Source organism: Daphnia carinata, chromosome 3 (genome assembly GCF_022539665.2).
Source record: "Daphnia carinata strain CSIRO-1 chromosome 3, CSIRO_AGI_Dcar_HiC_V3, whole genome shotgun sequence".
NCBI lineage: Eukaryota > Metazoa > Arthropoda > Branchiopoda > Diplostraca > Daphniidae > Daphnia > Daphnia carinata.
In genome coordinates, this window is record NC_081333.1 from 8,659,210 (window position 1) to 8,686,002 (window position 26,793).

Consider the following 26,793-nt stretch of genomic DNA (forward strand, 5'->3'; position numbering starts at 1 on the left):
AAGAATATGCTCTCGTTGATCCCGATGAACTCGACATTTCGGAAAAAAACGACAACAAAACTGCACTGAAGCTTCCAGTTCGCTTCTTTTCAGCTATAAGTCTTTTGCTTGTTTTGTCGTATACGAGTATCAAACGGTTTTCAATGGCTTCCTATGAAAAAAAAAAAAGCCAAGGATATTCAGTTCAAGGAAACGCGGCTCGTTCTCCTAATGCGCGGAGAATCCCACAGGAGTGGAAGGAAAGAACGCTTTATTGGGATTCCTTTACAAAATGCCAACACGACTCGACTGGCAATCGATAATTTTAATAATAAATAACCACCGTGCAGACTGGCCAATCCGTGACATACCGGTGGAAAGCACACAGTTTGAGCCGCTCTACCTCACTGAACTCTGCAAAAGGTCAACACGATACCCCCTAATAACAGAAGCAGAATTTATTATTAACCGTATCGTGATTTCGCTAGTCGAATGTGTAAGTTTACCGAGTTATGCGTAATCATTACCGTCCACAGATAACTGTGCAAGTTATTGTACCACAAATTCTGTTAATTATTCCCCCAAGATTGATTGAATTACGTTCGCACAACGTTGACATAGATTTCTTCCAAAAGCGTCGTTTTTGCAAGATTTTACTACGATATTCTTGGAAACATCCTATCCTGACTCGTTTAATTGTTTTGAAAATCAGCGTTTCCGTCAGACATTTGAATTTCTGATGCCAAAATCTAAAGGAATAGTTTCTAGAACTTGTTCCTCAATTCTACGGGCTTCTATCGTTTTCCAGAGGATACGTAATATGACAGTGAACTGTTATGTATTTGTCTCGTGTTTTTTTGTTTTTCACTTGTAGAGAAAACGGGGAATGGGCAATGGGTTGGGTAAGAAACGAGCCTCGAGTGTCTTCAATAATGTGACACCATATTGTCTTAATCTTATCGCCTTTACGTTACGCGTTACGCCCCTTGTGTCTTGGGGGCGAGGGCGGATACTATTTTTATTTATGGCCGCCGGTATATTCCAGTTCCTGCTTGTTACTTTTGTGTCCCTCACCTCCTCCAGACTCGATGGAGTAGTCGACAGTTCGCTCGCTACTGTGCCACGGGTTGACAGCTCAAAAACAACATGAACGTCATCACCACATAGTTTATCGCACTACCCTTCTTTTTCTGTCAGTAATTTATTGTTGTTTTAAATAGTGGGTTCGACGCACGTTTCAACATTTACTTAAAGATTCATCATTCAGCCTCGTGTAGTTGTGAAAAAAAACATTGGCCAAACCATGCCTAAATTACTGTTACCTCGATTGACTAATCGACAATGGGCAACGGCCCTGGTGATTGCGTTCGCTGATTTTTGTTCTGCCGTGTGCATCAGTTTGCAAGCTCCATTCTACCCAGCTGAGGTGAGCTTTTACGTTACACATTACATTCTTTTCGTGATAATATTCTCGTTAAATGTAAACATTGTTAGTTGAGATTTTAAAGTCTGTTCAACTATCATTTTGTTTTCGTAGGCCGAAAGGAAAGGAGCAACGGCGTCTCAGTATGGTGCGTGGTTATGACACTAATAGTTTGTACCTAAAGTATTAAGTTTTAATCATTATGTAATAGGTTTCGTATTCGGGTGCTATGAACTCACCGTTTTCTTGACGAGCCCATTATTTGGCAAATACGTAAGATTCTCACAACCGTGTACAGATTTAAGTCAAAGATCAGTAATATGATTGTTCAATTGTTTATTTTCATGCCAGTTGGCCAAGTTAATACCAAAATTTATGCTCAATGGTGGTCTTGTTGTTACTGGCGTCTGCTCAATTTTATTTGGGTATTTATAATTGGAAGAATTATATCTAAAGATTTCGTCTAACTTTTGTTGTTTTATAAGGATTCTTGATAAAGTCAACGACACGACGGCGTTTATTGGTCTTTCGTTCGCCGTCCGGGTCATCGAAGCTTTAGGTAGCGCAGCATTTTTAACCGCTGCGTAAGTAAAATATTCATTTCCATTTGTTTAGTTTTTTGCTTTTTCATCTATTAACTCGTTTCTTTAGATTTGCAATTGTTGCTGCAGAGTTTCCCAACTCCATAGCGACGACCTTTGTAAGTTCTACATTTTTTATACACGCGTCTAAAGAGAAGCCTCGCAAAACCAGTGAGCGCTACATGTAATCGAGTACAGAAATCGTAAAAAAGCAGTTTCACTCAGCAAGGCTTCTCTCTGGGCATGGTGTTGATGTCTCGTGTGTTTTGATAAAAAATAAACGTCTGCATTTTCTAAACGAAAAATATAGGCATGTCTGGAAACGTTCTTCGGACTTGGGCTCATCGTCGGCCCAACTTTGGGAGGGTTTCTTTTCCAAGTCGGTGGCTACATGTTGCCTTTTAGTGTTCTTGGTTTCCTACTCATCGCAGCTGCGCTTTTTACCTATGCCGTTTTACCATCAACCGATCATTGCGATCCGCCACCAACAGGTGATTATATATTTTTACAAATTACGGCTCATGTATTTTGTTAGATTCAGGTTAACTTATTGTAGGAGGGATACTGCGAATTCTACGGATCCCTTCCATACTTTTGGCCTCATTCACGGTTTTTGCTGCTTCCACATCCATCGGATTTCTTTCGGCGACGTTGGAGCCTCACCTGCGTCAATTTGATCTCATGCCAGTTACAATGGGACTCATGTTCGTGATTGAGGGAGGCATTTATGCCGTTACTGCTCCTCTTTGGGGATATCTTTGCGATCGCAAAGTCCAGCCTAAAATTATTACTTTAATTGGGGCATTGTTTATCGTCTTCGGTTTTCTTCTCATTGGACCTGCGCCCTTTATACCCCTGGAAACGTAACCACCCGTTCGTCCCGATCTTCATCTTTCATCTGACAAATTGTTTTTTTTCCTTTTGCAGGACATTGAATTTGGCAGTTACGGGTTTGGTTATTATGGGTTTCGGAGTAGGAGCGGAACTTGTTTCCGGCTTCGTCTCAGCTCTACAAGAAGCGACGTAAGTTTTTTTTGGAACCCTCACCTTCTAAAAGATTTTTGTTACCTCCATTTTCATTTGATAGGTTTCATGGCTTTCCCAACAATCTGTCGACGTACGGCTTAGTTTCTGGTCTATGGACATCCACTTTTGCTTTAGGAGGTAAGAATTGGCGATCAGTGATTTTTGATGCGTTGCGATAATTTACCTTAAAATTCCTCCAACTCAATGGTAGCTTTCGTCGGTCCGTCAATTGCGGGTATTTTGTTTGATCATGTTGGATTTCGTTATTCAACGCTATTTGTTATCACAACAAACGCCCTCTTGGTATTTATACGTTATATAATTTTGATTACATATGACATTCTTCAACCAATTCATGTCTGCGGTAGGCGATTTTGGTCGTACTCTTTCTTTGTTGTCAGCGACGCTTATCGCCTGGAATTCTTGCCGTTCCCGAACAATACCAAACAGCCAATTACAGCACTTTGGTCGGTGAAGATTATGCAACGGGAGACGAGGAAAACAATTCAAAAACAAGTAGAGAGAAAATGGTGTCTAGTCTAAAAGATGGTCTAGCGAATCCCGAATGGGTGACATCTGAACATTCGACTTAAAAAAGTTTTATATTTAAAAGTTGAAAAGGAATTCGTTTATTTTGGTTAAAACTGACATGATGTGGAAGACAATACACATTCCGGCGTTACGTGATTTTATCTGATAGGTTTTGACAGGATGGTGAAATTGCAGTCGATCGGTAACTCATTGATTGAGATAACCCAACGCGTCACCGCTACGTGCAGATAGCATTATTTAAGCATTGTGATAATGGCTACAATAACAACGCAAACGGATGATGCTTACGAATCCTTTAAAATGATGAATCCTTTTGAAATCGCCTATTTAATGGCATTAAGGTATTATCTAAATTCTTTCCTTTGATTAATTTTGATCAGGTTTACGCAAATATTGCCATAAAGATGAGCGGCTTCTCAATAATCACCTTCCACTTCGTGATGCAAATTGCTGCCGGCCGGAAGATTACACAAAAGTTTTACCTTGTTCCGTTGATTACACGTTTTGTTTGAAAACGTGCGCAATCTTCTGAACAAAAAATTCGATAATTGTCGCGCAAAAGCAAAAAATAAGGTAAGAATTCACTTCTCGTCATATTGACAGTTGTTGCGACATCTCTTACGTTTTCAGGTTGCTGAAGTTCGAACTTGATTTCCCAATCGGTTTGCCTACATTTGAGGACTAACCAAATTACTTTATCGTCATGCACAAAAGATAGTCCGATATGGGCCATATCAAAACGCTTTGCGTTCCGTCTATATAAAGTCGATCATTTTGTTTTCCAAAATCATAAGTGTTCTTAACTTGTTAACGAAAGCGCATTCGTATTTTTCTATCAGTAGAGCACACAGTAAACCGGTGACAATGAAGATAGTCGCCATTTTGGCATTTTCGTTGGCTATTGCCTTGGCCAACGCTCAAGGAAACTACAAGAAAGTCTGTTACTTCGCCAATTGGGCATACTACCGCAACAGTAAGTGTGAAATTAATTCAGTTTCATTTTATTCATTTATTTTTGCTACTGTTGCTGAGTTACAATTTCTTTGTTTCTTGTGTGCATGTACAAAAACCAGCAACTGGACAGTACGGAGTGGACAAGCTTGATGCCTTTGAATGCACTCACTTGATCTATGGCTTTGCTGTTCTTAACAATGTCACTTATGAGATGACAGTTTACGATTCTTGGGTGGACATCAGTCTTGGTGGCTATCAAAAATTCACCGCTTTAAAGGCGAAAAACCCTAACCTCAAAACACTGATCGCACTCGGTGGCTGGAACGACTCGGCATTTTCCACCCAGTATTCAGAACTAGTAGCTGATCCCGTTAAAATGGCCAACTTCGTGACAAAAGCGCTTGCTTTTGTTCGTCAGGTAACAAAGACAAAGCGGAAAAAAATGTATTATAATTTACTAACGAGCAATATTGAATCAGTACAATTTTGATGGCCTCGATTTCGATTGGGAATATCCTGGAGATCCGGGTAAACCTGAAGATAAAGAGAACTTCATTACGCTTTTGACGATGCTCCGTGACGCTTTCAAGCCCTACAATTTACTGCTAACTATGGCTCCGTCATGCAGTATCGTGCGCGCTGGAGTGAGCTACAACATCCCAGCTCTTGCGGAAGTCGTTGATTTCGTCAATTTCATGGGATATGGTATTTACTTAGCATTCACTCAATAGTTTGGTTAAAACTCATTTTGATTTTCGTGGTGTAGATATCCACGGTGCGTGGGAAACTCAGACTGACCATCACTCCCCTCTTTACCGCCGAAGCTTTGACGATACCGTCAGCGACCAAATTGTTGCCGAATCCATAGATTTCTGGTTGGCCCAGGGTATGCCCGCTGAAAAGCTCATTTTCGGTGTACCTAGTTATGGTCGATCTTACACATTGGCTGACGTAAGCCAAACGGGACTGTTGGCTCCAGCTATTGACGCTGGTCCTCCAGGGCCATACACTGGTCTAAAGGGCTTTTATTCCTTTTACGAAATCTGTTTGATGGAGCAAAGTGGCATGACAGTAGTTACAGACCCAACTGGCAAAATGGGTGCTTATGGCTACAAAGGCAATACGTGGGTGTCTTGGGATGAGATTGACATGCTCGTCAAGAAAGTCCAATATGCTATGGATAAAGGACTTGGTGGTATCATGTTCTGGGAACTCAGCTTGGATGACTTCAACGGTTACTGCAATTTGGGCCCAAGGTATTAATTTACAAACGATTTGTACTTATTTCTTGTGTTTTACAAATGCACACCGAAAAATACTTAGACCTTTCTCCAAAACCATTACCGCAACGCTGGAGGGACGCCCACCGGTCACTTCGAATCCATCAGCAACAACCGCAGCACCACCAGGCTCTTGTAAATTTAATAAACTCAACTTTTTCTGCCATTTTTATTTCTATTTAATTTAAACTGACGGCTTTTTTACTTTCGTTTTCTCTAGTAACCTGTACAACCGAAGGGGCTTACTATGCTGATCCTGCCAATTGCAACAAATATTACCGATGCGTCAACGGAAAGATCGTCGCCATGTACTGTTCACCTGGCCTTGTCTTCAACCCATCGATTGATCGTACGTTTCAAGTTGCACATTTTTTCTAAAGTCCCATACTTATTAAACTCATTTTGTCTATGTAGAATGCGATTGGCCCTACAACGTACCTGGCTGCGTCTAGAGGGTGATCTATATCCTTTCTTCCGAATTCTGAATTTTCAAAAATTCCAAAGGAGTCGGAACAGCTTCGTCACCTCAATTCTTAAACTTCTTCATTAAAGTTCAATCGGCATAGCTAAAGACGATCAACTACTGCAACTAGAAAAATTATACCATTATCAAAGCATTTCACTTTTCTCTCTTTTTTTTGTGTTGATTATTATCAAGAATTGGAATGTTTAATCGTGTGAATCCGAATTCTAATTGTCTTGTTGTTATGGCCATGCATATTTCGCTGATTGTATAGCCTACCTGACGATCTAATGTTAGTAAAATGAACAGGTTGTTATTGAACTATTCATTGTCGCTTTGGTATCAGCATAAAGTACTTCTAACGAACCGTGTATGCTGACGTGTTACGTGGTACGTTATTCACGTTATTAGTGGTACGCTATTCAGCAGCGGAACATCTTTTTTTAGCGAGGATGGAAACTGCAAGTTTGCTTGATATTTAATCACGAATGACATAAAAGTTGTGACGCAGTTGAATATATGGGTCATTAACTACTACTTGGCTTAAGGATACAAGGTGGCCGAAAGCCATTTTGGGTGGCCATCAGTTTAGACTTGTACGTTCTCGAAGCCCAGCACAGTTTTGTTTGTTTATATGTCCTTAATATTTTTCCTACGCTCGTTGATTAGACTAGCGGCAGTCTATTTCCATGGACAGTACCAAATGCAGTTGGCATGCGTTGCAAATTGGACGCGTGGCTAAAGCGTTATACATATTGTGAAAAGAACCACTAGACAACTGGACGTACATACAAAACAACGGCCAATTTAAGCACTTTCACCTCGCACCGCAATCCACAGCTTACCACCAGTGGAAACGGAGTTAAAAAGCATCGATAATCGCCCACACGCCCCACTCACTTTCCCTTTTAATTACAACAGCGTAAGTCACAGGACCTACCGATAAAGAATTTTCAGGAATAGATTACAGCCTTTATTCCCAGGATATTTCTGTCTGAGTATCAACATTCGTAATACAGCTTGCCTAACTCCGCCAAAAACGCAAAGCGTTTTCAGGTTGCCGAACCATAGCTCCTCGAAGGGTGGGAGTCGGCAATTTGACATTTGTCAGCTGTTTTCGTGGACGTTAAAGACGAATTGAGATGTTTACAGTTCCAGTTCGGCTTCCCTAATCCGGTACTCTAATATTTCATTAGTATACGTACCGTGGTACTCTGCCCGTCGTGTTCACTCTAGTTTTTGCTTGGTCATCCTTTTCTCAAGAATCATGGAAGAAATCACTACCAGAGAGCAGTCTAGTGATTCAATTGCCACCAGTGACGAATTTGAAGATCTAGGACATAAAAATGCATGCGAGGTTAAATTAAACCACGAAACACCAGTTACCGGAGTTGTAGGAAGTGAAGGTATGCTTAAAACATCTCCTGAAATGGAAATTAGCAATAATGGGAGTTTGGCTGAACTGAAAGACACACTTGATGAAGTACTCAACGAAGAAACAGAAACCACTGGTATTAAGAATTAAATTGTGGTCTAAATGTTCCTGTAATCAAGCATGCTTTTGTTTTATTTCCATTGAAACCAGCGCAAATTGATGAGAGTGCTCAGAATTATACTCTGTTCAACAGGATTGCTTACTTAGGGGCGGCAACTGTAAGATGACATGTTCATACTTATCTAAAGTCCTTGAGCTTTACATGCTTTTTTGTTTATCGGTTCAAAAGGTAAATGCCCCAAGGAGTGAGAATGAAATAGCAAGAAACATGGCCATAATGAGGCAATCAAGTGGCCAACCAATTCCAATTGCTCTTTCAATTCCCAATAACTGCGATGGATCTGTTGTGTGAGTTTCTGTTATTATGGCCTATTCATAGTTGGTCATTTTTCATCTCTTACTTTATCTTACAGGCTTTATGAGGCTGAAAGTAACACTGAAATGGCACGCCATCCAATACATCGCATTATTTTTCTTGCCCTTGGTCCTGCTGGAACGTTAGATTCCAACTGTTTTGCGTTCACCTGTCCAAGGGGAGACTCTGAAGAGACAGCCATATTCCAGTGCCACGTATTTCGTTGCGAAATTACCGAAGCGATTCCCAAAGTCATGTGCAGTTTTAAGCACGCCTTCCGTAAGCCGGAACCCTCTGCCTCTGCATCAACAGAATCTTCGACCGCAGTCTCGCCCACAGAGATGAATAATCATCGTTTGACCTTTGAATTGACCTTAGAAATTAAAGAAGAAGATACCAAAGGAAATTACAGTCCCGTTCCCAAGGACCGCAACTTCTTTAAAATTCGCGCTGGCATCGAAAAAAAGATTGTCATAACTGTTTTGCAAATCAATGACAGTCTAGAATTGCCCATCGAACGTTGTTTTGGATTATTAGTAAGTCCGGGACGGCATGTCAAACATAGTGATATGCACCTGCTAGAAATGGTATCTATGGGAACTTCCAACACTCCCAGCAATACTCAGGACGCACGCAAGTCGGCTTATGTAATCTCCGGTCATTGGGATCCGAATGAGCCCGTCTTTGGGCTTCTCAATCGTGAAAGTTCCAAGGAAATAAATTCCGTGTATATGACAATTGCCGTGGACCTCGTGATTAGGGTAATGACGTTTTTATTAGTTCAAGTGTCTCAACGTTATAATTTTCTATTGATTTGATATTTTGATCATAGGGTATCAGTGAGCCGGTACGTTTCGTTATTGAAACACGTGTAAAGGTGTTTGGACACAACGAACGCTTTTGGTACTACAGTCAAAAGCATATGACTTTACAATTCGCCGTACATGTTGCCGAAATTCGTGACCTACCTCCGAATGCGTCCAGCTACGACCCCATATATAGAGTAGTAGAAATTTGCAACGAAGGCGAGATAGAGCGACCGAGTAAAGGGCTGGTACGTAAACAACAGACGTGATGTCAGTTTTCTATTCGTTTTATTGCTTACATCATTCAACAGGGAATGGGTATGGCACTCTCATTGAACTTAAGCTCGACATTGAGCACGTTAACTAGCAGTACTTTTGGCTCTCTTAACTCTCCCACACCGGTTGTGAATGATACCCTGAAGGAAGATGAACTTTCATCTGATAATGACGAACCCCTATTAAGTGGATCAGGTAGTGCATACGCGGCGATGTGTGATATACTCGTGTAGTTTCCTATATTGTCACATTCCTAAATGCAGGCGAGGTCTCGAAGGATTGCAGCGAAGTGGAATTAGCTTCGTGGGCAGAAGTGTTGCATTTGTGGGGAACTCAGCCAGGCGATAACCGGCCCAAGCAGTTAAAGCATTTAGTTAGACGTGGAATACCTGAAGCATTGCGAGGTGAAGTCTGGCTCCGGTTGGCTGATTGTTCGTCTGATACCAGCGTCATGGATGCTTACCGCGTACTAATCACGAAAGAATGCAGTGCTGATCCCGTCATTATGCGGGATATCCATCGTACTTTCCCAGCGCATGACTTTTTTAAGGATTCTGGTGGTCTCGGCCAGGAAGCGTTGGCTAAAATATCTCGCGCGTACGCAGTTTACGACCAAGAAGTCGGCTATTGTCAAGTAATTCAGCTTAAAAAATTTCCGATTTTTCCTTGCACTAACCTCTTTTCGCTATTTACAGGGTTTGAGTTTCTTGGCTGCATCTCTGCTACTACACATGCCAGGTATTTAAACTTCAAATGTATATTTGTTTTTTTGTTTTAAGTATAACCGCTGTATTACCACTACAGAGGAGCAGGCCTTCAGCGTGATGGTCAGAGTCATGTTTCACTATGGACTGCGTGATCTCTTCAAGGTAGGCCAGCTGACTTCCGTCACGTCGTCACATTATGCGAATCCCATTTCTTTATGCGATTGTTTTCAAAATGTCCCGTATTGAAGTGGAATGCAGAAGTAAGAACATAGAAAGCCCATGAAAGGTAGCCAATGAGTGTCGTCTCGATCTTGACACGATTTATTGTTGCCTGGTGTTCATCAGTATCGACAGCCTATTTACAATGTGGCGCCTGCTAGGCCTAACCCCATACCGCCGCCTGAATGTTTTACGATGACGGCATAGCTTCAGTCTAGCCTACTCCCATAGCAATAAAGCTTTCTTGTTTTTCTCAGCGTCAGAAAAGCAACAGCAGGGCTGTTGTCTGAGTTGGTCTTATCGGTAGCGAGGAAATGATTGATTGTATTTTCGTTCGTTTCAGGACGGCTTTGAGACACTACATCTTCGTTTGTATCAACTTGACCGCCTTATTGAAGAATATCTGCCCGATTTGTGGAATCATCTGGTGGAAAACTGTATCGAGAATCACATGTATGCATCGCAGTGGTTCCTTACCCTCTTCACCGCCAAATTCCCGCTTTTTCTCGTCTTTCACATTCTAGACGTCTTCCTCTACCAAGGCATGGATACCATATTTCAAGTAAGTTTTGAATGCCTATATTTGTAGTAGGAAAAGAAAAACTGTTCTTCCGCTTTGTTTATAAACATTGAAGACATGCCACCGTGACTGTTTGTCAGCACGTTTCGGCAGTTTGGTGTGAATGAATCGACGGGTGAAAGAATGAATGATCTTTTTTTTTATTAGGTTGCCCTCGGTTTGTTGTCCATGGCTAAAAAGGATCTCCTTTCACTTAACTTCGAAGGCATATTAAAGTACTTTCGCGTCCAATTGCCCAAGCGGTATCGCAACGAAGTGGCGGCGCGGCAGCTGATGAAATTGACGTCATCGTTCAAGCTGAGAAAACTGAAGAAATACGAGAAAGATTTCATGGCCATCAAGGTACATTAGTTAGAATGGAAGCTTTGTGAAGTAGGGTAGATAAAGCTGTTGTTTACGGGCTGTCGCTATTTGTAGGAACAAGAGCAGGCTCGAGAAGACCCGGTCGTACGTCTTGAACGTGAAAACAAGCATTTGCATGAGGCAAATTTGAGGCTTGAACGTGAGAGTGATGATTTGGCTCAGGAATTGATCACAAGCAAAATCGGGCTACGTTCGGAGCTGGACGCAGCTGAGGAGAAGGCCGACAATTACTTTAAAGAACTGCAAACTTTGAGACGTCTTCACAAAGAAGTGGAAGAGGATCGTAATCACATTCAAAATGAAGCTGTGAAGGTTGTCAAACACTCCGTAGTATCGAGAAGTTGCCCTTGTGATTACATTTACTTGTACCAAAATCAGGTGAAGGAGATGTTGCAGCGAGAAGTGCAACGAGCTGAAGAAGAAAGTCGACGAAGTCAGTCTATTATTGCCGACTACAAGCAGATCTGTTCCAAACTTACGCGGCGACTAGAAAGCGAGCAATCTCGGGCAAAAGAAGTGTTTGAGAGACTGCAAGCCACCCTCTCTGATAGCCCCAACTATTCCAGTCTTTTAGATGACGTGGTTAGCCTCATCAGGTCGGAACAATCCAGCCCAGATCTGCAAGAAACAGGAAACCTAGTCTGTGAATCGAAACCTCATTCCCCCGCATCTGCCCAGTCGCAGTTTGAAAATCAGGTGAAAGCATTTAGATCATTGTATTATTTTTGTATGTGTATAACATTGGTATGTTGCAAAAGGTTCGGCTACTCGAATTAGAATTGGCTCAAACGAAATTGGCGTTGGTTGAAGCTGAGTGCCGCAATCAAGATCTTACCCACCAGTTGTCAACCATTTCGTTGGAGATGCAGTCTCAATCACGTAACAGTTGGCTACAGAAAACCCTCTCTTCGATTAAGGAAGCTACAGCTAAGAAGGACGGCCTTCCGGTCACCCCTAGCACGACATCTTCATCAGGTTCCCCTGCAGCCAATCCAACAGGTCGGAAGGATTCGTTGAGCTCTGATAAGTAATAGTAATAATAACTCTAATAACAACACCATTCCACCGTAAGAGATTACGAACTATCGTATCTATATGAAATGGTTCAAGTGCTATAGTTATTCCTTTTTTTTTTTTCGTTATTTTTTTTTTCCCGTTGTCCTTATAAATTCATATCCATCGATACAATTACGTATCGCGTGCCATTCACAATCCGCTTTGAAAATTTAGATTTGGGTAAAATAAATGAGCACGTAGCATTTGCGATATCGTTGCTTGTTTTTCTGTGACTCTTAACCAAATTTTTTTTGTCTGTATTGAATATGTTTCTTTGTTCGAGGTATGCCGCGTACAGTTAAACAAGAGACATGAGGTGATTACACACACACATCAATTATATTATTATTATTGTATGTACGCTAAAGGAACAAAGAAAAAACGAGTTTGTTGACGCACACATTTAGTGAGTTAAACGAAAATTCAAAAAAAAAAAAATGGAGAAAACGAGTGCGAAATGACAATTAAATAGCGAAAAGAAAAACGTGAAATTTTTTTGCCGGATCTGGCATTTTCCTGTTAAACATCCGTTTAGCTTCCAAGCCTTTTCAGCCCCATCGGAGGGGCTGACCCGGCGGGCGCAATGACCTTTGGATAGCGCGAGAAGACAAACTCATCTCGTTCGACATGCCCGGCAGAGACATCATTTCTTCTTTGGGTTCGTTCGATGCCATTGCAATCTTCTTTTGTTGTCTCGGCATCAGTGGATCGAAATTTGTCGAAGCCAATGGAAGCGAATGGTGAAGATGATTCCGTCTAAGTTGCTCTAAAGTCTTCCAGCGCGTAAACAAGGATAGAGTTCGCTTGGGTACTTTAAAAGTGTCCACCGTCATCCCCATTTGATCCTACATTTGAGAAAAAGGTAAAACATGTTTTTATAATTGATTTAATTTACCTTCGTTTAACATTTGATTTAATTTTAACATTTTTGTTGCTTTTCATATCGGAGCTGGCCAGTGTCGTCTTTCGCATTTGAATCCCTTCACCACGGATGGCGGATGGAGACTACAGCATCGATCCTACGAGCGCCATTTCACTACGGTAGCTTTACGCCTCATCAACCACACGTTTCTCAAAAGTTAAAGTTAAGTGAATTTTCTTTATTTCCTTGTGGCTTAATCATAGAAAGATTGCCCGCTCAGAACATGGTCTGTGGATAGCAAGTAATTTGATCAGGGTAGGCCTATAAATGGATTGTACACCTCAGTGAGCATGACCTGCGTAACCAAAGAAAATGCTGATGTACAACGCCAGACGGAAACGAGCGGACGTTATAGAGCTCTTGGGTCCCCTCGCACTATCCTTTGCGCGTTGGCGTTTGACTGATGCATTCTCTCATCCGTCACGGTGGGCGTCTGTAGTGTCTTTGTGGTAGATTCGTCACTCTTTGTCTATTCAGCCAAAGATTTATTTGTCCCAATGGTCAAGTCAGACTGACAATCCATATTCGTTTTCTATCCACAAAAAAGGATAAAAGGAATGTCGAATGTCCACGGCCTTAATATGACTATCAGGGTATCGCATATGGCGGGTAGCCTCGGCCGTCTTTCTATTACACTCTTGCTGACATACCCAAACGGATGCCAACTGATATGACGCACCATTCTAGAGGGACCTGAGGTTTTGTGTTTCCGTCTCCTTCCCTCTGTCTTTAGGGGTGTCGCCTATCCTATTTTCTTTTTCGGCCCTGATGAGTCTCTTTTTCTGACCAGTTGGTTTTTTGTTTCCAAACCAAACCTAAGTTATGGGACGGGGCAAAAAATAAAAATTAGAACTGCGCACCCAGATGCCGCTAAAAGTATACGGTCCTTTAGCTGATCTGGGCTTCCGCACGGTACAGATTTGTGACGAAACATGTCACCGCAACAGCTGTGCAGGCGTTCCGATTACTATTTACCCAACTCTACGATTTGTCGTCACCGTTAGAATCCGATATTCAGAGCCAATTCGACTCCGCCAGTAAAGAAACTCATGCGCTCCATTTTCCCCTCACAATGTCAGTTTTTTTTTTACCTGTATAGACTGGACTGGGCTGAAGTCATCAGGGTTGAGGGGCACCAACTGGTTGGGACGCAGGTTCCATGGGTCATCGGGCAGCTGGCCGTGTAATCGTGATGCTATTGTGACGCCGGCCAGAAGGGTCACCAAGACGAGTAACGGATGGTAGGACGTCCAGTTGCGGATCTGCATAGTGCTGTTTCTGCTTGCGGTTGTCAAAGGAGAGAAACGAAAAGGGCAAGGTGATAGATGTCATTGTATAGATGGAGAAGGGATGGACTCCCTTCACGTCCGGCACACCTGTCGTGAGTTACGACTCCCACCGTTTGTCCTGGAAGTTAATCTATCATCTTCACAACATTATTGGGCAGACAAGGGCGGTTGTCTTCATCAGACAAAAGGGAAGATAGGAATCGTGCAATAGGACGGGTATACGTAATCACATTTCAGCTTAAAATGGGATTACGTAGAGAAGAATTGAAAAAGCAAAACTCCCCGAGGAAATCTCCTAACCTAAGCCAGAAGTAATCGAAGAGAAGTAACTGAAGGGAAAGGAAAGAACCTGAAATTTAATTGATAATGGATCATTCTTAATTCACGTTTATTGATTGGCGCTGACCATTACTCTTTTCAATTTGATTGACTTTAAAATGTTAGTAGGGAGCTTTCTTTTTTGTTTTACTTGTCTTCATTTCTTAGAAGGGCATTGATCTTAACAAAAAGCTCTTTGAAGTTGAATACGTTGATGAATTTTATATTTTCCTTGTCTTCCTTTAAAAGGATACGTTAGACACTAACCCAGAAGGGCTCGCGTGATAACCTTTGAAATCGATTTATTTAAAAGATTACTTCAATTTCTAGGGGACAGATAATAAAAAGTAACACTATCAATCAAAAAGGTTTGGACATTTCCGTTTGAAACGCACGTAGGCCTTATTTATTTTTAGCGTCAACTCCGGCCTACATTTTAATTCTGTCCTACAGAGTATATTGGTGGCTGCCGCTACATATTCTATGTTGTCCGATCCCGTGCGCCATCGCCTCCAAACTGACTGTAGGGCGTGATGGATCACATAGTCCGATGTATTTCTACAACAACAACCCTAACTTTACGAATTTCTACCCTATTAACCAGCCCTTCTCGTGGTCAGTGATCCCAATGTCATCGTCTATCGAATCGCCAAGGTGAATTTAACACGAAAATTCATTTAATGCTTGAAAGGGAAGAGCAATTTTTTTTAAACAAAGGGGAGACCCATATAAGTCAGGTAAACAGTGGGCTGTGTGAACAGCTAATGCAATTCTATTTGCCGGGAAGTCACTGAGCGTTTTAAATTTCCCACACGCCTGAATAGTCAACATACATAGTGAATTTTCATGCAAACATACCTTGAAATAATTTTGCTTGTCGGGCGATATTCAGAACTGCGGTATCTCTGGGATTGCGTGATATTATGAGGAAAATCAACACCCGCTGCACATTGCACCGTTGTGCAAATTAGAGACGCTAAAAGATGAGATCACACTTGCAAATTTCTTTTTTACGGGACGGCGCTCTGTTGCGAAGGAACAAAAATCGCGAGGCTTCTTATCTATACTGGTGTCACCTGTTGTTGTCTGGATGCCGCGCTGAACGAGATTGAGCTCAACAGCGTGTCTAACTGCAACCTTTAAAGCTACTAGCCGCTTTCTCTCTGCCCACTCGCTTTTTCTTTTCTCCTTTAAGCCTTGACGCTCCTCCTCGCTTGCCGTCCGCCCATGTTCACGTCCCGACCCCAGCAATAGCTACCCCCCCCCCCCACACACACACCAAAAGATATTCTGCGGGATGCCTTTTTTCGATATTAAAGCATTATGGTGCATTTCTAAAACAGAAACCCTTATATTACGAACGAGGTCGTGAACTTGAAATTTAGTGCCACTAAATTCTTTTAACTTTTCGACTAACGCCAATGCATGTAACCCTATAGGATGGTATAGAATGTTACATATTTTATTCACTAGAATTTCTCAGAAGAATGGGCCAGAAAGTCTAAACCGTTAACAACGGCATGTTTTTCCATTTTTTGCTCATTAACACCAACTTGCAAGTCACGCAGAGTAAAACTGTGATGTCTCCAAAGAAACCTTGAATATCAGATTCCGTTGACTTGGAATTGTTTTGAACGAGATTTGTGTTTTTGTTGGCGAAAGATTCTTTTTTCCGATATCAACAAATGTCATCCGGGGAATGTGACGTCACGTAAGCATACCCTAGTAGACAGGCTTTCCGCATCGTACGTATCGTCTATACACAACCGCCTATCAAATATCACGGAGGGTTAATTAGGCTTAGGTTATTAGGGAGGTTTGAGTGATTAACAGACCTTATCCAATATACCGTGCAAACGATGCTCGGTGTAACCTAGATCACAATTATCATTTACGATTTCTAATTTAAAACATTGGATGAATCTGACAAAAGAATCGAGGAACCTTTATGTTGATAATTAACTGTATTATTATTTGCTTGTTTGTTACCACGCGTCAATGGTAAGCATGATTGGTGATGCCTCTGGAAACTCGATTACGCAACGGGCTTGTCGGCCTCCTGGAGGATTCTCTTGTTGTCATGATGCTGTTCTTGTTTATGTATTTTCGCAGTGGCTTCTAGTCACACCGCACCTGAATCATGTATTAGAATGGGATCTATAGTTTGTTACAAATATCGGGCAACGGCTGCTTTCTTTTGGCTTTCTAGAAAATTGAAAGCGAATCAATCAAAAGCTAAGCCATGAGAAAAAGGGCAACCTTTTCATTCAGAATGTATTATAAGTCACCTCAGCGGAAAGGGAATGTTTCATTAACGATTTTCTTATACTTGCAAATATTGTCGTTTCAATCTAGCCCCGCAGCAGAGATCATCTACGTTCACATAAGCACGGTGTCGTGGAATCTCAGAAGCCATCCGAGGTTTGTTTTGCTAAGGAGAGGCGAAAATTTAGTGTTTGTTATTCCACAAAGGATTAATGGATTTGATTTTAAATCTAGAAAATCCTAATTTAGAAAAATAAGACGTTTTTTTTTTCACTGCGTAGGTTGATATCTCAGACATTTGGCTTTAATCAAGCCATACCACAACGCTATGCAATCATTCCCAATAATCAAGACTGTTCTGGCGTCTTACCCGAGGTCCAAACATATAATGATCACCTGATTGATTATGAGTTACCCTTACTTGATTTTTTTCCCCTACCGTCGACGTGCGTGATTACATACAGCAGTAGCTTCAGTGACAGCCAGACTTGTTTATTTCCAGTCAAAAGATTGACCGTGCGTGGTTATTCTTGCAGAGACCTGTTCATCTCCTAATCGATTGGGTGATGTTGCACACTTGGAATGCACTCCATTCTGGTTGTTTCAGTCCAAAATACTACATACCAACTTCGAATCTCTTGAACCTTATTACGCACGTACGTCATGGGGGCCCGAGTGGGGCGAGATCTTCATTAGTTACTCATTTCCTCCATTTCCGTCTCCCTTGGACCAGATTGAATTTGTACCGACCAATCGGCAGCCTCTGGCCTTTCGATCTTATTTGCTTTTGGTGTTGTACCGCATTTACACACGGCAACATGTCGTGCAGAAAGACGTCAATTTGGTCTAGCCGTCTGTTCGTTTTGTTACCTCTCCCCCCCCCCCTTATTCGCTTTCTGTTTCTATTGCTAAGAAGGATTGTAAAACTGAATTTCATCCCAAAGAGCTAGGGTTTCTGCAACCAAATAAATAATGGTACCTAAATCTGATAATCCTTCCCGACCTTTTCACGGTTCACAATGCCCCGATCGTCATAGTGAGTGACAAATACTGAATTACAGACCAGAAATTGTGCTGGTGGTTGTTTTTATGTTCTCGTGATGGCTACTTCGCGTTCACAATTCAATTAAGGGAGATCGACGTTGCGAAACAAACGCACGTATAGAAAATAGGATATGTAGGCATTATTATTTAATCAGATCAAAAGCTTTAGTGAAAAAAGAAAACTATTTAGTTCCTTCGTGTATAGCCTAGTGAAATACTAACAATACGGTGTTTTAAAAATAAGCCTTTTTCTTGTTTCTCCCTTTTCAATTAAATTGTATTTGCGCCAGGATATTTAAGCATCGTTTGGGCTTTCGGTCTTCTTACCAAGAACGAATGCCTAAACGCGTTTATGGAATGCGTAGGAAAGCTTTTTATCATCATGATTAGTCATCCGTAGAATAATGTTTACGAAATGTAGAAACTTTCATATTGAAATGGGAAAAATGAACAACCAAGGTTAGGTTGGTTTGTTTGTTTATTGCCTTACTATTTTGTTAGTATATGTTTATTTTTTTATTGTGTAAATGTCATTTCTACTGCTGCCTGGACTTGGAAATCTTTCAGTCGCCACAGTGTTTTCGTCTCATTTTTCAAAAGCTAGCGTGGTGGGGTTGAAAAACTTCTATGGACATCTAGGCACTGTGATTGGCACTAGCATTAAAATATTAATATTTGGAGTACTATAGCTGAAAAGCTTCTGTTGTTGCACGAGAATTGGTTATTTTGTTATCCATCGAAATAGGGGATTCGTATTTAACCGCCATTATTTTGAAAGGATAACGACATCAAAACACACACGCGCGCCACCTGGGATGTTTACATTGTACTATGGTGGCGAAACGCTGAGAGACGGCGGTGAGCTTGAAAAAAGGAAACAAAAAACATAAAACAAAATAAAAAATGAATTAGTGACAATCTAATAACAATATATTAGTAAAAAAAAATTGTCAGTAATGGTGTAATACTTTTTCTATATAAAAAAAAGAAAAGCATCCCAATTGGTTCAAATGTGACGTCACAAAGGCGGGAGAATTCAGTTTGGCGCCTTTCGGTTTTAATTGATAAGAAGTCAATTCTTCAAATCAGACCCCACTGTTTTTGACATTGAGTGTCAGTCCTAGACGAACAATTTTTATGGTTATACTTTTCTGGTCTCTGATATGATACTCGTTGATAATCATTGTAAAACTTTTCCCGCCAAAAGGTGACACAGGCAAACATTTTCAAACCTGCCTTCAGGCTAAGGCAGCTGATTCCCCCAACTCTAGTGGCGCCTCCATCACCGACAGTATACACAAACGGGCTGCTTTGGAGAGGGGAGAAAAGAATTCCACTCCCTCGATCCCTACTCTCTTGCTACCCCTCCTGGGTTTTATTCGCTTTTTTTTATCAACTATTGAACAATTGTTAATTTTATTCGCAGTTTTGTCAATCAGTATTGATTCTTAAAGTATTTTAAAATAGACTTTAAAACATCGTCCTAAAAAACCGCCTCTGGTTCGTCGGGCCAGAGAAATTCCGTTTTGGCGAAAAACTCGACTTGTGGGGGGGCTTCTCTTAACTGCTGTTAAGCGTTGTCTTTAACCATTGTTGTAACAGCAGCCTGGAATGGGAGTTTTGTTGGACTTTTAAAAAAAGTAAGTCACTATTATAATGGTGGACTTTTCCTAGCAAATTGAGATTAAAGAATCGATGAGGTGGCCATCCTCGTGGCTCGTCCAGCCGGGTGGCTGTATGAGTTAAGTTTGCGGCCATTATCCAAGAGCACATTACGATTAGCAGAATTTACTGAATGAATCTTGGACGATCTCGAGTGTCGGTGACATATTCTGAAGTTGTTACTGACTTACTCCTTTATTGAATTTTATGAAGAAGCTGTAATGAATGGATGTTAAAATGCCAAGAAAAACTCCTCACAAGTCTCAGGTTAAGAGTGGTAGGCCATCTCTTGGAACTGTGGAAAATGAACTTAGTCCTACTGAACTTGTTACAACTCAGTACTTATCTGGAGGTAAAATATTATTGCTTTCATTTGCCTGAAGTTTGTAATGTGTTGTTATTGTTGGGCAGGTCTAGGTAGTCTCACGAAGAAGATCAAGGTAGAAGAGAAGCAAGTTCTGTCTACACCACAATCTGCTCCTCATTCTTCTAAAATGTGTGCTCCAAAAATTGGTACTTTGGAAAACAATACCACCACCCCCACTCTACCTCAAGGAGCTGCTGCAGAACGACAACACCACTTACAAAAGAAGGATGTATGTCACCTAAATCAGTTTTTCTTTCGGGCTTATCTTCAAACAGATTGTTATTGGATGTGAATTCTCTTGGGCAGGTTCGAAGACGTTTGGACATGGAGCTGGCTCCTGACACACCATCACCTCTGCCTAGTAGTACGACGTCTGATGGTTTCAAAACCCCAAAAGCTAAACGTGCTAGGACAAAATCAGTTGCTGCTACTGTGCCTACATTATCATTCAGTCCTTCACCCCAGAGAAGTATACAGAGCAGGACATAAATTATTGTGCAGTATTTAATAGTAATATTTTGATGTTTACAGGTCGAACTAGTGCTGTTGACAGAAGCAGGTTTGATTCTTCACTTGGTTTGTTGACCAAGCGCTTCCTTGGCCTTCTTCAGAGTGCTGAAAATGGAATCTTAGACTTGAACCTTGCCTCTGTGACACTTGCTGTTCAGAAGAGACGCATTTACGATATCACAAATGTTTTGGAGGGTATTGGTCTTTTAAAGAAGATTTCCAAAAATAATATTCAGTGGAAAGGGTCAGATTCTCCTGCAGATTCAGCCGAATCTCAGCGAGGTTTAAACCAAGATTTAGCCGACTTGGAAGCCAAGGAAAACCAACTTGACGAACTGATTTCTGCTACAGGTATAAAGGTACATTCATGTGCATGTCGCAGAGATTTGACTTTTGTTACCTTTAGAGAGCCAACTTCGAAGTTTGAGTGAAGATAAACGATACGCTTATGTCACGTACGGTGATCTGAAATCTATTTCAGAATACAGAGACAATACTGTGATGGCAGTAAGAGCACCTCCTGAAACAAAATTACAAGTAAGTCTCGAAATTTTATTTTGTGGAACCCTTTCTAAGAAACAGCTTCATTTCTAATTTTAGGTACCTCATCCTTCTGAAGGATACCAAATCTATATGAAGAGCGAAAATGGTGAAATTGAAGTTCTTCTGTGTCCTGAAGACGAATCTTCTTCTTCATCATCTTCTTCTTCGCCCTCTTCAAGAACCTCCAGTGGATTTCCCAGCCCGGTTACAAACGGAGTGATGAGAGGAAGATCTCATCGAGTAAACAAAAACAATCAATTCATGACGCAGTTCAGTGATGATGAAGAGAATGGCTTGCTTCTCGAAACCATGGACCAAAATCAGCAGTCAGGCTGCGACACTGGAATCGACATTTCCTCAATGGCAGTTTCATCGGCTAACGAGCCGTTCCTCTGTTTGGAACCGCCCCTTGACGAGTCGGCCTATATGTTTACGATGGACGACGGCGAGGGCATTTCCAACCTCTTTGATTTCTCTTTTTAAATTCATAGATTATCCGTTTACCACAGAAGTTGCACCCAACTATGCTATTGATGGAAATTTAACTCCATCAGCCACACGGAGTTTGTTCGGGGTAGGGTTACGAGAAGTTCATTAGCGATTTGTATCATGTTCATTCTCATACTCCTTCGCTCCCTAGTGGTAGTTTTTTTAATTTAAAGTTCTACATATTCAAATATGCGCCATTCAGTCAGTATTTTTTCATCAATTTTATCCTAGAGCTGATGCGCGTTTGCCATCCAACGTTTACCTTTCCCGGCTCATTTCCTACTCATAGTTCACCATCACCGAAGTTATTTTGAAATTGCAAAGGCCTGTGAAGCTTACCACCTTCTCGAGTCACAGTTGACTTTGGAAAATTCTTTTAGTTTGTCGGTTAAGTAGAATTTCTATGAGTGCAAATCGAACTCCGATTTATTCCCTCATCCCCCATTATAACATGCTCTTTAAATATTGCAAGGCGACTTGCAACGTTGGGTACGTTCCCCTATTTTTTTTTCATGTTTTGTTTTTACATTTTGTTGCCTACGAGTCCCATGCGTATTGATGCCGCAGTAGCGCCTCGATTATCCGCAATAAGGTATTTGTAGCCATTTTTTTTTCTCTTCAAAAAAGTTTAGTTGTTCGGTTGAACTGCCATTTTGTGCCGATGATTTCACCGTGATGGTTATCATGGAGCTGTGCTGTGTCAGTGAAAATGTGTGTGTGCGTGTCCGTGAGCCGATTGTTTCCCGCTATGTTTGAACGTAGCGGAATTTATTACGCTTTCACGTTTTCCCCGTGTTTCGGCTCAAATGAATTCTTTTTCCTCTCGCTATCTCTTTTCCCCCCTTTTTGTGGAATACAGTTTTACACTTCATCGCCACAGTTTGTTACGATTCAACAAACACATTTTATGTTGTAAAAGCAACGTGAAATGTATTAATGAATACCAGCGAACGAATTTCCAAGTGGCCAGTGAGGTTAATCTGATTGCATTTTTTTTCCATGATTTCTTCCCATAAGAGCGGAGCAGCAAATTTTTTTTCCCTTAGGTGACAAGTTATTATCGTAAAATTAATCCTTTTTTTTTTCGAATAGGTATCGCGTCATGGCAGGCAGTGTCGTCTTTATGCGGATTCTGGATAGAATTTGCTACATACTACATCTCGCAAATCGTTTAGCACCTTGGCGATTCCATCAGCATCCCACTCGTCTGACGTCTCCAACACCTAGATGAAAGTGGGGTAAGTGTTAAACTCAACCTATATTGTTTTTTATTGACTTGAAGTTACATTTGATATGCAGTGTTGGGATGGTTGTTCATAGAGTCGAACAATAACTTCTCCTTGGGAGATACCGTTACCATCTTGGTTAACCACGATTTCACATTTTGCGATTGCTCTTGCCGATTTTCCATTCATTACGTGGTACCATTCGTCGTGAAATTTGATTGAGGTCTGAAAAAAAAGCGATAAATTAGTTTACAATGTAGTGACAAAGAATTTGCAATAACACCGTACCTGACAGTCAAACTGAAGGCCGGCTTTCGCATTCGTAGTCGGTGACCTCTCCTGCTCGTTTGGAGTGGGAGTTTGATGACGACTAGGTGGTGGGGGTCTTTGTGGCGATGGTTTTTCTTTGGCTTCATCAGCCGTTGGCGTTTTAGGACGAAGTATACGACGAATGAAAGTTCCCATATCATTCACAGCTTCATTCACAGTCGTCACTGCCCCTTTTTTAGATTTTTCCGATGGCGCTGGCGTCGTTGCAAGTGGTGGTGTGGTCGGTAGGGGTTCCGGAACGGGATCTTGTGGGACAGGATTTTGAGGTTCCTGCTGAATTAAAGGCGACTCTTCCGCAGCCGTGCCTTCTGTTGCATTAAGATGCTTCGTAGATAACACACGACCCAGAAAACGACCGATTGAATTCTTCTTTTTACGATCCAAAGTGGTCGATCGAAGCGTCGCCGACTTATTTTCAAATTCGCTAACTGGAGCCGATTTGGGCGTAGCGGGTGGTGGCGAATGAAAGACACTCTCATCTTTACTAGTTGCCTCCGGTTCACGACTCAAATCCAAATTAGCCAAAGTCTTCCTGCGTGGTGGGCGTTTCGGTGGTTCCGGCTGTGGTGGTGGAACTACTGGAAGTCGGTCGGGATGGAAGCGTTTCGATTGCATCGTTACTTTCATGCGACCAAACAACCGTCCTACTGAACCTTTTCGCACTAGTGGCCTTCGCATCCATTCTGGCTTCCTACTACCTTCATTTTCTTGCGACTTTCCTGTCGATTTTTTCATTTCCGAACTTGATCCGTTGAGTTGACTGTTGTCATTCGAACCAACAGCCAACTGAGGAGAGCTTGCTCCCAAACGCTGGGGTGGGCGAGGCGGGGGTACCTGAACCGGTACAACCTCCAATTCTTCTATTTGCCTAGGAGGATTTTCTTCGGCAATAAGCTTTTCGTCATTAAAAACTAACGATGCGTCACTTACCAAGTCAGTCGTCGTCTCGGCAAGTGGCTCACCATTAGCCTGGATGACTTGTTGCAATTCGTTCGAATCAAAATGAGTTTCAATTGGTTCTTCCGCTTTCTTTAAAAGATTGGATTCGTTCTGTTGACCCATTTCGTCTACTGACTCTTCTTTTTTGTTGATAGTCTCAACTACGCTATTTTCTAAAAATCCGAAGTTAATTGCTTCATTGTGTACATTAACGATGTTAGCTTCCATCACTGGCTCAACGATCGATGTCTCGATTTCCACACCATTCAAAACATTGGCCTGCACGATGTTTTCCGCCTCTGCGACCTTTTCTTGATTGGTCTCCTCGACTTTAATATTAACCGCTAAAACATCATCTTTGGTTTCTGTTTGTATGTTTAAAGCTTCGCTCTCGGCTACTTTTTCTCGCTGCACTGGAAGAATTTCTTGAATTTGAACTGGCTCGTGTTCCACGGCTTCATTCGAGTCGAGTGTTTCAGTGTTCTCACAACCATTTTCAATGGTTATGTTGGGTTTATTTTCGTTTTGGGACTCGGCTTGTTTATCCGCATTCTCGTCGTCTTGAGCATTTCTTACTTCGGGTTCGGCTTGGGTATCGATAATGCGGGCTTCTGCAACACTTGCTTCTATCACGGGCTCCGTGCCGATGCCATCAAAAACTGCCAACGCGTCGTCGATTTCTTGTTGCTGATCTGGGGGAATTTCTTGACTTTGAATGGGATCTTGTTGCATTGTTTCATTCAAGGCGGTTGCTTCTATGTTCTCTTGTGTGTTGTGAATGGGTGCCGTGCTGGGCTCGTTTTCTCTTTCAGGCGTAACACGTACTTCACCGTTCTGTGCCTCGAGGCCACTGCTCGACCCGGTCTCGACTTCTTGAAGCTTTTCGGCGGCCTCGTCTGAGCGCTCATTTGATTCTCCTTGGTCCCCTTGTTTGGCAGCGTCGCCTGGAGCGGGCAAGTGCAGTTGCACTGCGCCTAGTGCATGAACTTGGTTTTCTTGGATCTCGGTTGTATCAAAATGCTTGTCCTCTTGTTCTAATAGCAAACAGTTGTCTTGTTCAACCGGTTGGTCCCTTTCCATATCTAGCGGGTCAGCTGCTTTCTCTTGCTGACTGATATCAAGACACTTTTCTGCATTATCCACGTCCACAAGATGTGTCGCAGATAACAATGCGACAGTTGCGGCACTCTCTATTTGACCATAAAAAATATCCTTTTCACCATTGTCTTGGTGAGCAGAAGACAATTCACGATTGACCTCATTCGGTTCACTCGGGATATCTTGTGTTGGGGTTTGGGTTTGCTCGAGCGTTACTCCGACTTCCAAGTTGATTAGTTCGTGGTCTTCCATTAAGGGTTCGGTTTCAGTGTTGGACCCTTCCACTCCTTTGGTGGGCGATGTCAAATGATCGACAACACGCAGAGTCCATTCATCGGCCGGATGATTATTTTTTATTTCTCCAAATATTTGATCGAAAACTGCTCTCCATCGTTCTTCATTTCCGCTCCTACAAAATAACCAAAATTCAGTTAGAATTTAATATCCGCAATATAAAATCTTGACTTGGCTTTTCATAGTACTGTTAGGTTTTTATTCGACCAATCACAAAGCCACCATAAAATGCAAACTTTACAACCCGTAAGTGCAAATCGGAATAACTAAAAATAGGAATGAGGAAGGGTGGGTGGATAAAGTTAACCGCTTCTATTTCCGTCAATATCCTATTGTCAAGTACCTTTCGCCCGACTGGCCAGGGGAATTCATCTTTTTTTTTCTTGGTGGAACGCTTCAGTAGGTCAGTCCAAGGGCAATCTTATTCGCCTATCTAAAACTGGTCGTTCGATAGCTTACTCACGAGTTTGTTTCGCACGTAAAAGAATCTTCTTTGTCTAACGCACGATTTGAAAGCAATTAGATTGCCACAGTCACACCCAACAACACCAGACACTTGGAATCGAACAAAAACTCACACATTCAATGGCGCAACCAGTCAAGACGGCCTTAAGGTACGTAGCAGCTGCTCGCCCAAACTTCAGCCAGCACGCGTGACTACTAAACGAATGCGGGATGAACCCAGCCCGACTGGTATACACACAGCTTCTCTCTCTCTCTCTCTCTCTACTCTTAGGTTCCCTGCCATATAAGAACGGAAAACCGTAGGAGGGGAGTGCGTGTTGCGCCGCGGGCCGTTTCACAAGCCACTCCACCTCTATACGGCCCTTCTCTCACATATCTCAACCAGTTACTTTCACTGAAAGTTCCCCCCCACTAAGCGTTGCACATGCAACCCACACAAAGGCGTACTCGAAAGGACTAAAATTTTCCATCCCGTCCTTATTAGGCAACTTGAAAAATCTTTTTTTCCCTTTTCAATATATAAATTATCATTATTTCCTCGAATTTTCTTTCTCATTACAATGAGCCTGCACCACGATGGCCATGTTTTGTATTTATCAATTATTCGTAGTGGACGAAAGGCAAAATGTTGCCATACGTTGTCTGACGAGTTTTACTGTGTGGTCATCACCGTCGACTAACGTCAGGCATAGCAAAACTTTTAAAGGATGTGAAAGTTGTTTTTTTTTCCGTTTCGCCTTTTTGGTGAATCTTTATAAAAACCAACTCACTCGCCCAGTGAGGCTGCGACAAAATCGCGTGCTGTTAGGTGTGGCATTTGTCGCGAGGACAAAACTATTTTCTACGCTCATTGCCCCTCGAATCACATCCGTACGACAAGGCACCTGTCGTTAAGAGTAACCATAGAATCTTAAATA

The 26,793-nt window shown here is 41.8% G+C and overlaps 6 protein-coding genes across 10 annotated transcripts; 4 read left to right on the forward strand and 2 right to left on the reverse strand.

The window, feature by feature from the left end:
* Window positions 1-1,030: 1,030 nt before the first annotated feature.
* LOC130685404 (MFS-type transporter SLC18B1-like) lies at window positions 1,031-3,696 on the forward strand. Its single transcript, XM_057508696.2, has 12 exons — window positions 1,031-1,405; window positions 1,517-1,550; window positions 1,614-1,675; window positions 1,754-1,827; window positions 1,888-1,986; window positions 2,054-2,102; window positions 2,294-2,474; window positions 2,540-2,846; window positions 2,911-3,006; window positions 3,071-3,147; window positions 3,221-3,312; window positions 3,378-3,696. The coding sequence occupies exons 1-12, from the start codon at window positions 1,283-1,285 to the stop codon at window positions 3,600-3,602; spliced, it is 1,419 nt and encodes a 472-aa protein (XP_057364679.1). The 5' UTR covers window positions 1,031-1,282; the 3' UTR covers window positions 3,603-3,696.
* A 655-nt stretch (window positions 3,697-4,351) lies between these two features.
* LOC130685429 (acidic mammalian chitinase-like) lies at window positions 4,352-6,579 on the forward strand. The gene is made up of 7 exons (XM_057508725.2): window positions 4,352-4,534; window positions 4,635-4,933; window positions 4,995-5,220; window positions 5,282-5,771; window positions 5,839-5,930; window positions 6,016-6,144; window positions 6,210-6,579. Exons 1-7 carry the CDS (start codon window positions 4,426-4,428, stop codon window positions 6,245-6,247), a joined length of 1,383 nt encoding a protein of 460 aa, XP_057364708.1. The 5' UTR covers window positions 4,352-4,425; the 3' UTR covers window positions 6,248-6,579.
* A 724-nt stretch (window positions 6,580-7,303) lies between these two features.
* On the forward strand, window positions 7,304-12,348 carry LOC130685653 (rab GTPase-activating protein 1-like). 3 transcript variants are annotated; one of them, XM_057508972.2, is made up of 15 exons: window positions 7,304-7,434; window positions 7,522-7,769; window positions 7,844-7,911; window positions 7,983-8,101; window positions 8,167-8,869; window positions 8,941-9,162; window positions 9,226-9,385; window positions 9,454-9,824; window positions 9,886-9,928; window positions 9,995-10,059; window positions 10,460-10,678; window positions 10,844-11,038; window positions 11,114-11,371; window positions 11,438-11,755; window positions 11,818-12,348. In XM_057508972.2, the coding sequence occupies exons 2-15, from the start codon at window positions 7,526-7,528 to the stop codon at window positions 12,088-12,090; spliced, it is 3,258 nt and encodes a 1,085-aa protein (XP_057364955.1). In that variant the 5' UTR covers window positions 7,304-7,434; window positions 7,522-7,525; the 3' UTR covers window positions 12,091-12,348. The 3 variants fall into 3 exon arrangements, with proteins under 3 accessions (XP_057364955.1, XP_057364954.1, XP_057364956.1); XM_057508973.2 differs by having other exon boundaries at window positions 7,377-7,459; XM_057508971.2 differs by having other exon boundaries at window positions 7,355-7,769.
* Window positions 12,349-12,358: 10 nt separating this feature from the next.
* LOC130685686 (uncharacterized) lies at window positions 12,359-15,895 on the reverse strand. 2 transcript variants are annotated; one of them, XM_057509016.2, is made up of 3 exons: window positions 15,503-15,895; window positions 14,129-14,318; window positions 12,359-12,960 (listed from the first exon to the last, which is right to left on the reverse strand). In XM_057509016.2, the coding sequence occupies exons 2-3, from the start codon at window positions 14,303-14,305 to the stop codon at window positions 12,664-12,666; spliced, it is 474 nt and encodes a 157-aa protein (XP_057364999.1). In that variant the 5' UTR covers window positions 14,306-14,318; window positions 15,503-15,895; the 3' UTR covers window positions 12,359-12,663. The 2 variants fall into 2 exon arrangements, with proteins under 2 accessions (XP_057364999.1, XP_057364998.1); XM_057509015.2 differs by having other exon boundaries at window positions 14,129-14,315; window positions 15,503-15,893.
* A 3,099-nt stretch (window positions 15,896-18,994) lies between these two features.
* On the forward strand, window positions 18,995-22,395 carry LOC130685676 (transcription factor E2F1-like). Of its 2 annotated transcripts, none has more exons than XM_059494740.1 (7): window positions 18,995-19,593; window positions 19,832-19,967; window positions 20,027-20,211; window positions 20,289-20,451; window positions 20,514-20,843; window positions 20,899-21,029; window positions 21,093-22,395. In XM_059494740.1, the coding sequence occupies exons 2-7, from the start codon at window positions 19,841-19,843 to the stop codon at window positions 21,516-21,518; spliced, it is 1,362 nt and encodes a 453-aa protein (XP_059350723.1). In that variant the 5' UTR covers window positions 18,995-19,593; window positions 19,832-19,840; the 3' UTR covers window positions 21,519-22,395. The 2 variants fall into 2 exon arrangements, with proteins under 2 accessions (XP_059350723.1, XP_057364987.1); XM_057509004.2 differs by having other exon boundaries at window positions 18,998-19,593; window positions 19,829-19,967.
* A 32-nt stretch (window positions 22,396-22,427) lies between these two features.
* LOC130685655 (uncharacterized) lies at window positions 22,428-26,100 on the reverse strand. The gene is made up of 4 exons (XM_057508974.2): window positions 25,755-26,100; window positions 23,039-25,526; window positions 22,811-22,975; window positions 22,428-22,747 (listed from the first exon to the last, which is right to left on the reverse strand). The coding sequence occupies exons 1-4, from the start codon at window positions 25,781-25,783 to the stop codon at window positions 22,646-22,648; spliced, it is 2,784 nt and encodes a 927-aa protein (XP_057364957.1). The 5' UTR covers window positions 25,784-26,100; the 3' UTR covers window positions 22,428-22,645.
* Window positions 26,101-26,793: the final 693 nt, after the last annotated feature.

Excerpts from the sequence above, each read along its gene's own strand:
- LOC130685404 (XM_057508696.2), top strand. The coding sequence starts at position 1,283 with ATGCCTAAATTACTGTTACCTCGATTGACTAATCGACAATGGGCAACG. Across the intron at positions 1,551-1,613 it reads AGCAACGGCGTCTCAGTATG|GTTTCGTATTCGGGTGCTAT; the intron begins GTGCGTGGTTAT and ends ATTATGTAATAG. Across the intron at positions 2,103-2,293 it reads ACTCCATAGCGACGACCTTT|GCATGTCTGGAAACGTTCTT; the intron begins GTAAGTTCTACA and ends CGAAAAATATAG.
- LOC130685429 (XM_057508725.2), top strand. The coding sequence starts at position 4,426 with ATGAAGATAGTCGCCATTTTGGCATTTTCGTTGGCTATTGCCTTGGCC. Across the intron at positions 5,221-5,281 it reads CGTCAATTTCATGGGATATG|ATATCCACGGTGCGTGGGAA; the intron begins GTATTTACTTAG and ends TTCGTGGTGTAG. Across the intron at positions 5,931-6,015 it reads CGCAGCACCACCAGGCTCTT|TAACCTGTACAACCGAAGGG; the intron begins GTAAATTTAATA and ends CGTTTTCTCTAG.
- LOC130685653 (XM_057508972.2), top strand. The coding sequence starts at position 7,526 with ATGGAAGAAATCACTACCAGAGAGCAGTCTAGTGATTCAATTGCCACC. Across the intron at positions 7,770-7,843 it reads CGAAGAAACAGAAACCACTG|CGCAAATTGATGAGAGTGCT; the intron begins GTATTAAGAATT and ends CATTGAAACCAG. Across the intron at positions 11,039-11,113 it reads AAGATTTCATGGCCATCAAG|GAACAAGAGCAGGCTCGAGA; the intron begins GTACATTAGTTA and ends CGCTATTTGTAG.
- LOC130685686 (XM_057509016.2), bottom strand. The coding sequence starts at position 14,305 with ATGCAGATCCGCAACTGGACGTCCTACCATCCGTTACTCGTCTTGGTG. Across the intron at positions 12,961-14,128 it reads GCCCAGTCCAGTCTATACAG|GATCAAATGGGGATGACGGT; the intron begins GTAAAAAAAAAA and ends TCTCAAATGTAG.
- LOC130685676 (XM_059494740.1), top strand. The coding sequence starts at position 19,841 with ATGGATGTTAAAATGCCAAGAAAAACTCCTCACAAGTCTCAGGTTAAG. Across the intron at positions 20,212-20,288 it reads ACCACTTACAAAAGAAGGAT|GTTCGAAGACGTTTGGACAT; the intron begins GTATGTCACCTA and ends TCTCTTGGGCAG. Across the intron at positions 21,030-21,092 it reads CTCCTGAAACAAAATTACAA|GTACCTCATCCTTCTGAAGG; the intron begins GTAAGTCTCGAA and ends TTCTAATTTTAG.
- LOC130685655 (XM_057508974.2), bottom strand. The coding sequence starts at position 25,783 with ATGAATTCCCCTGGCCAGTCGGGCGAAAG. Across the intron at positions 25,527-25,754 it reads CCTGGCCAGTCGGGCGAAAG|GAGCGGAAATGAAGAACGAT; the intron begins GTACTTGACAAT and ends GTTATTTTGTAG. Across the intron at positions 22,976-23,038 it reads GCCTTCAGTTTGACTGTCAG|ACCTCAATCAAATTTCACGA; the intron begins GTACGGTGTTAT and ends CTTTTTTTTCAG.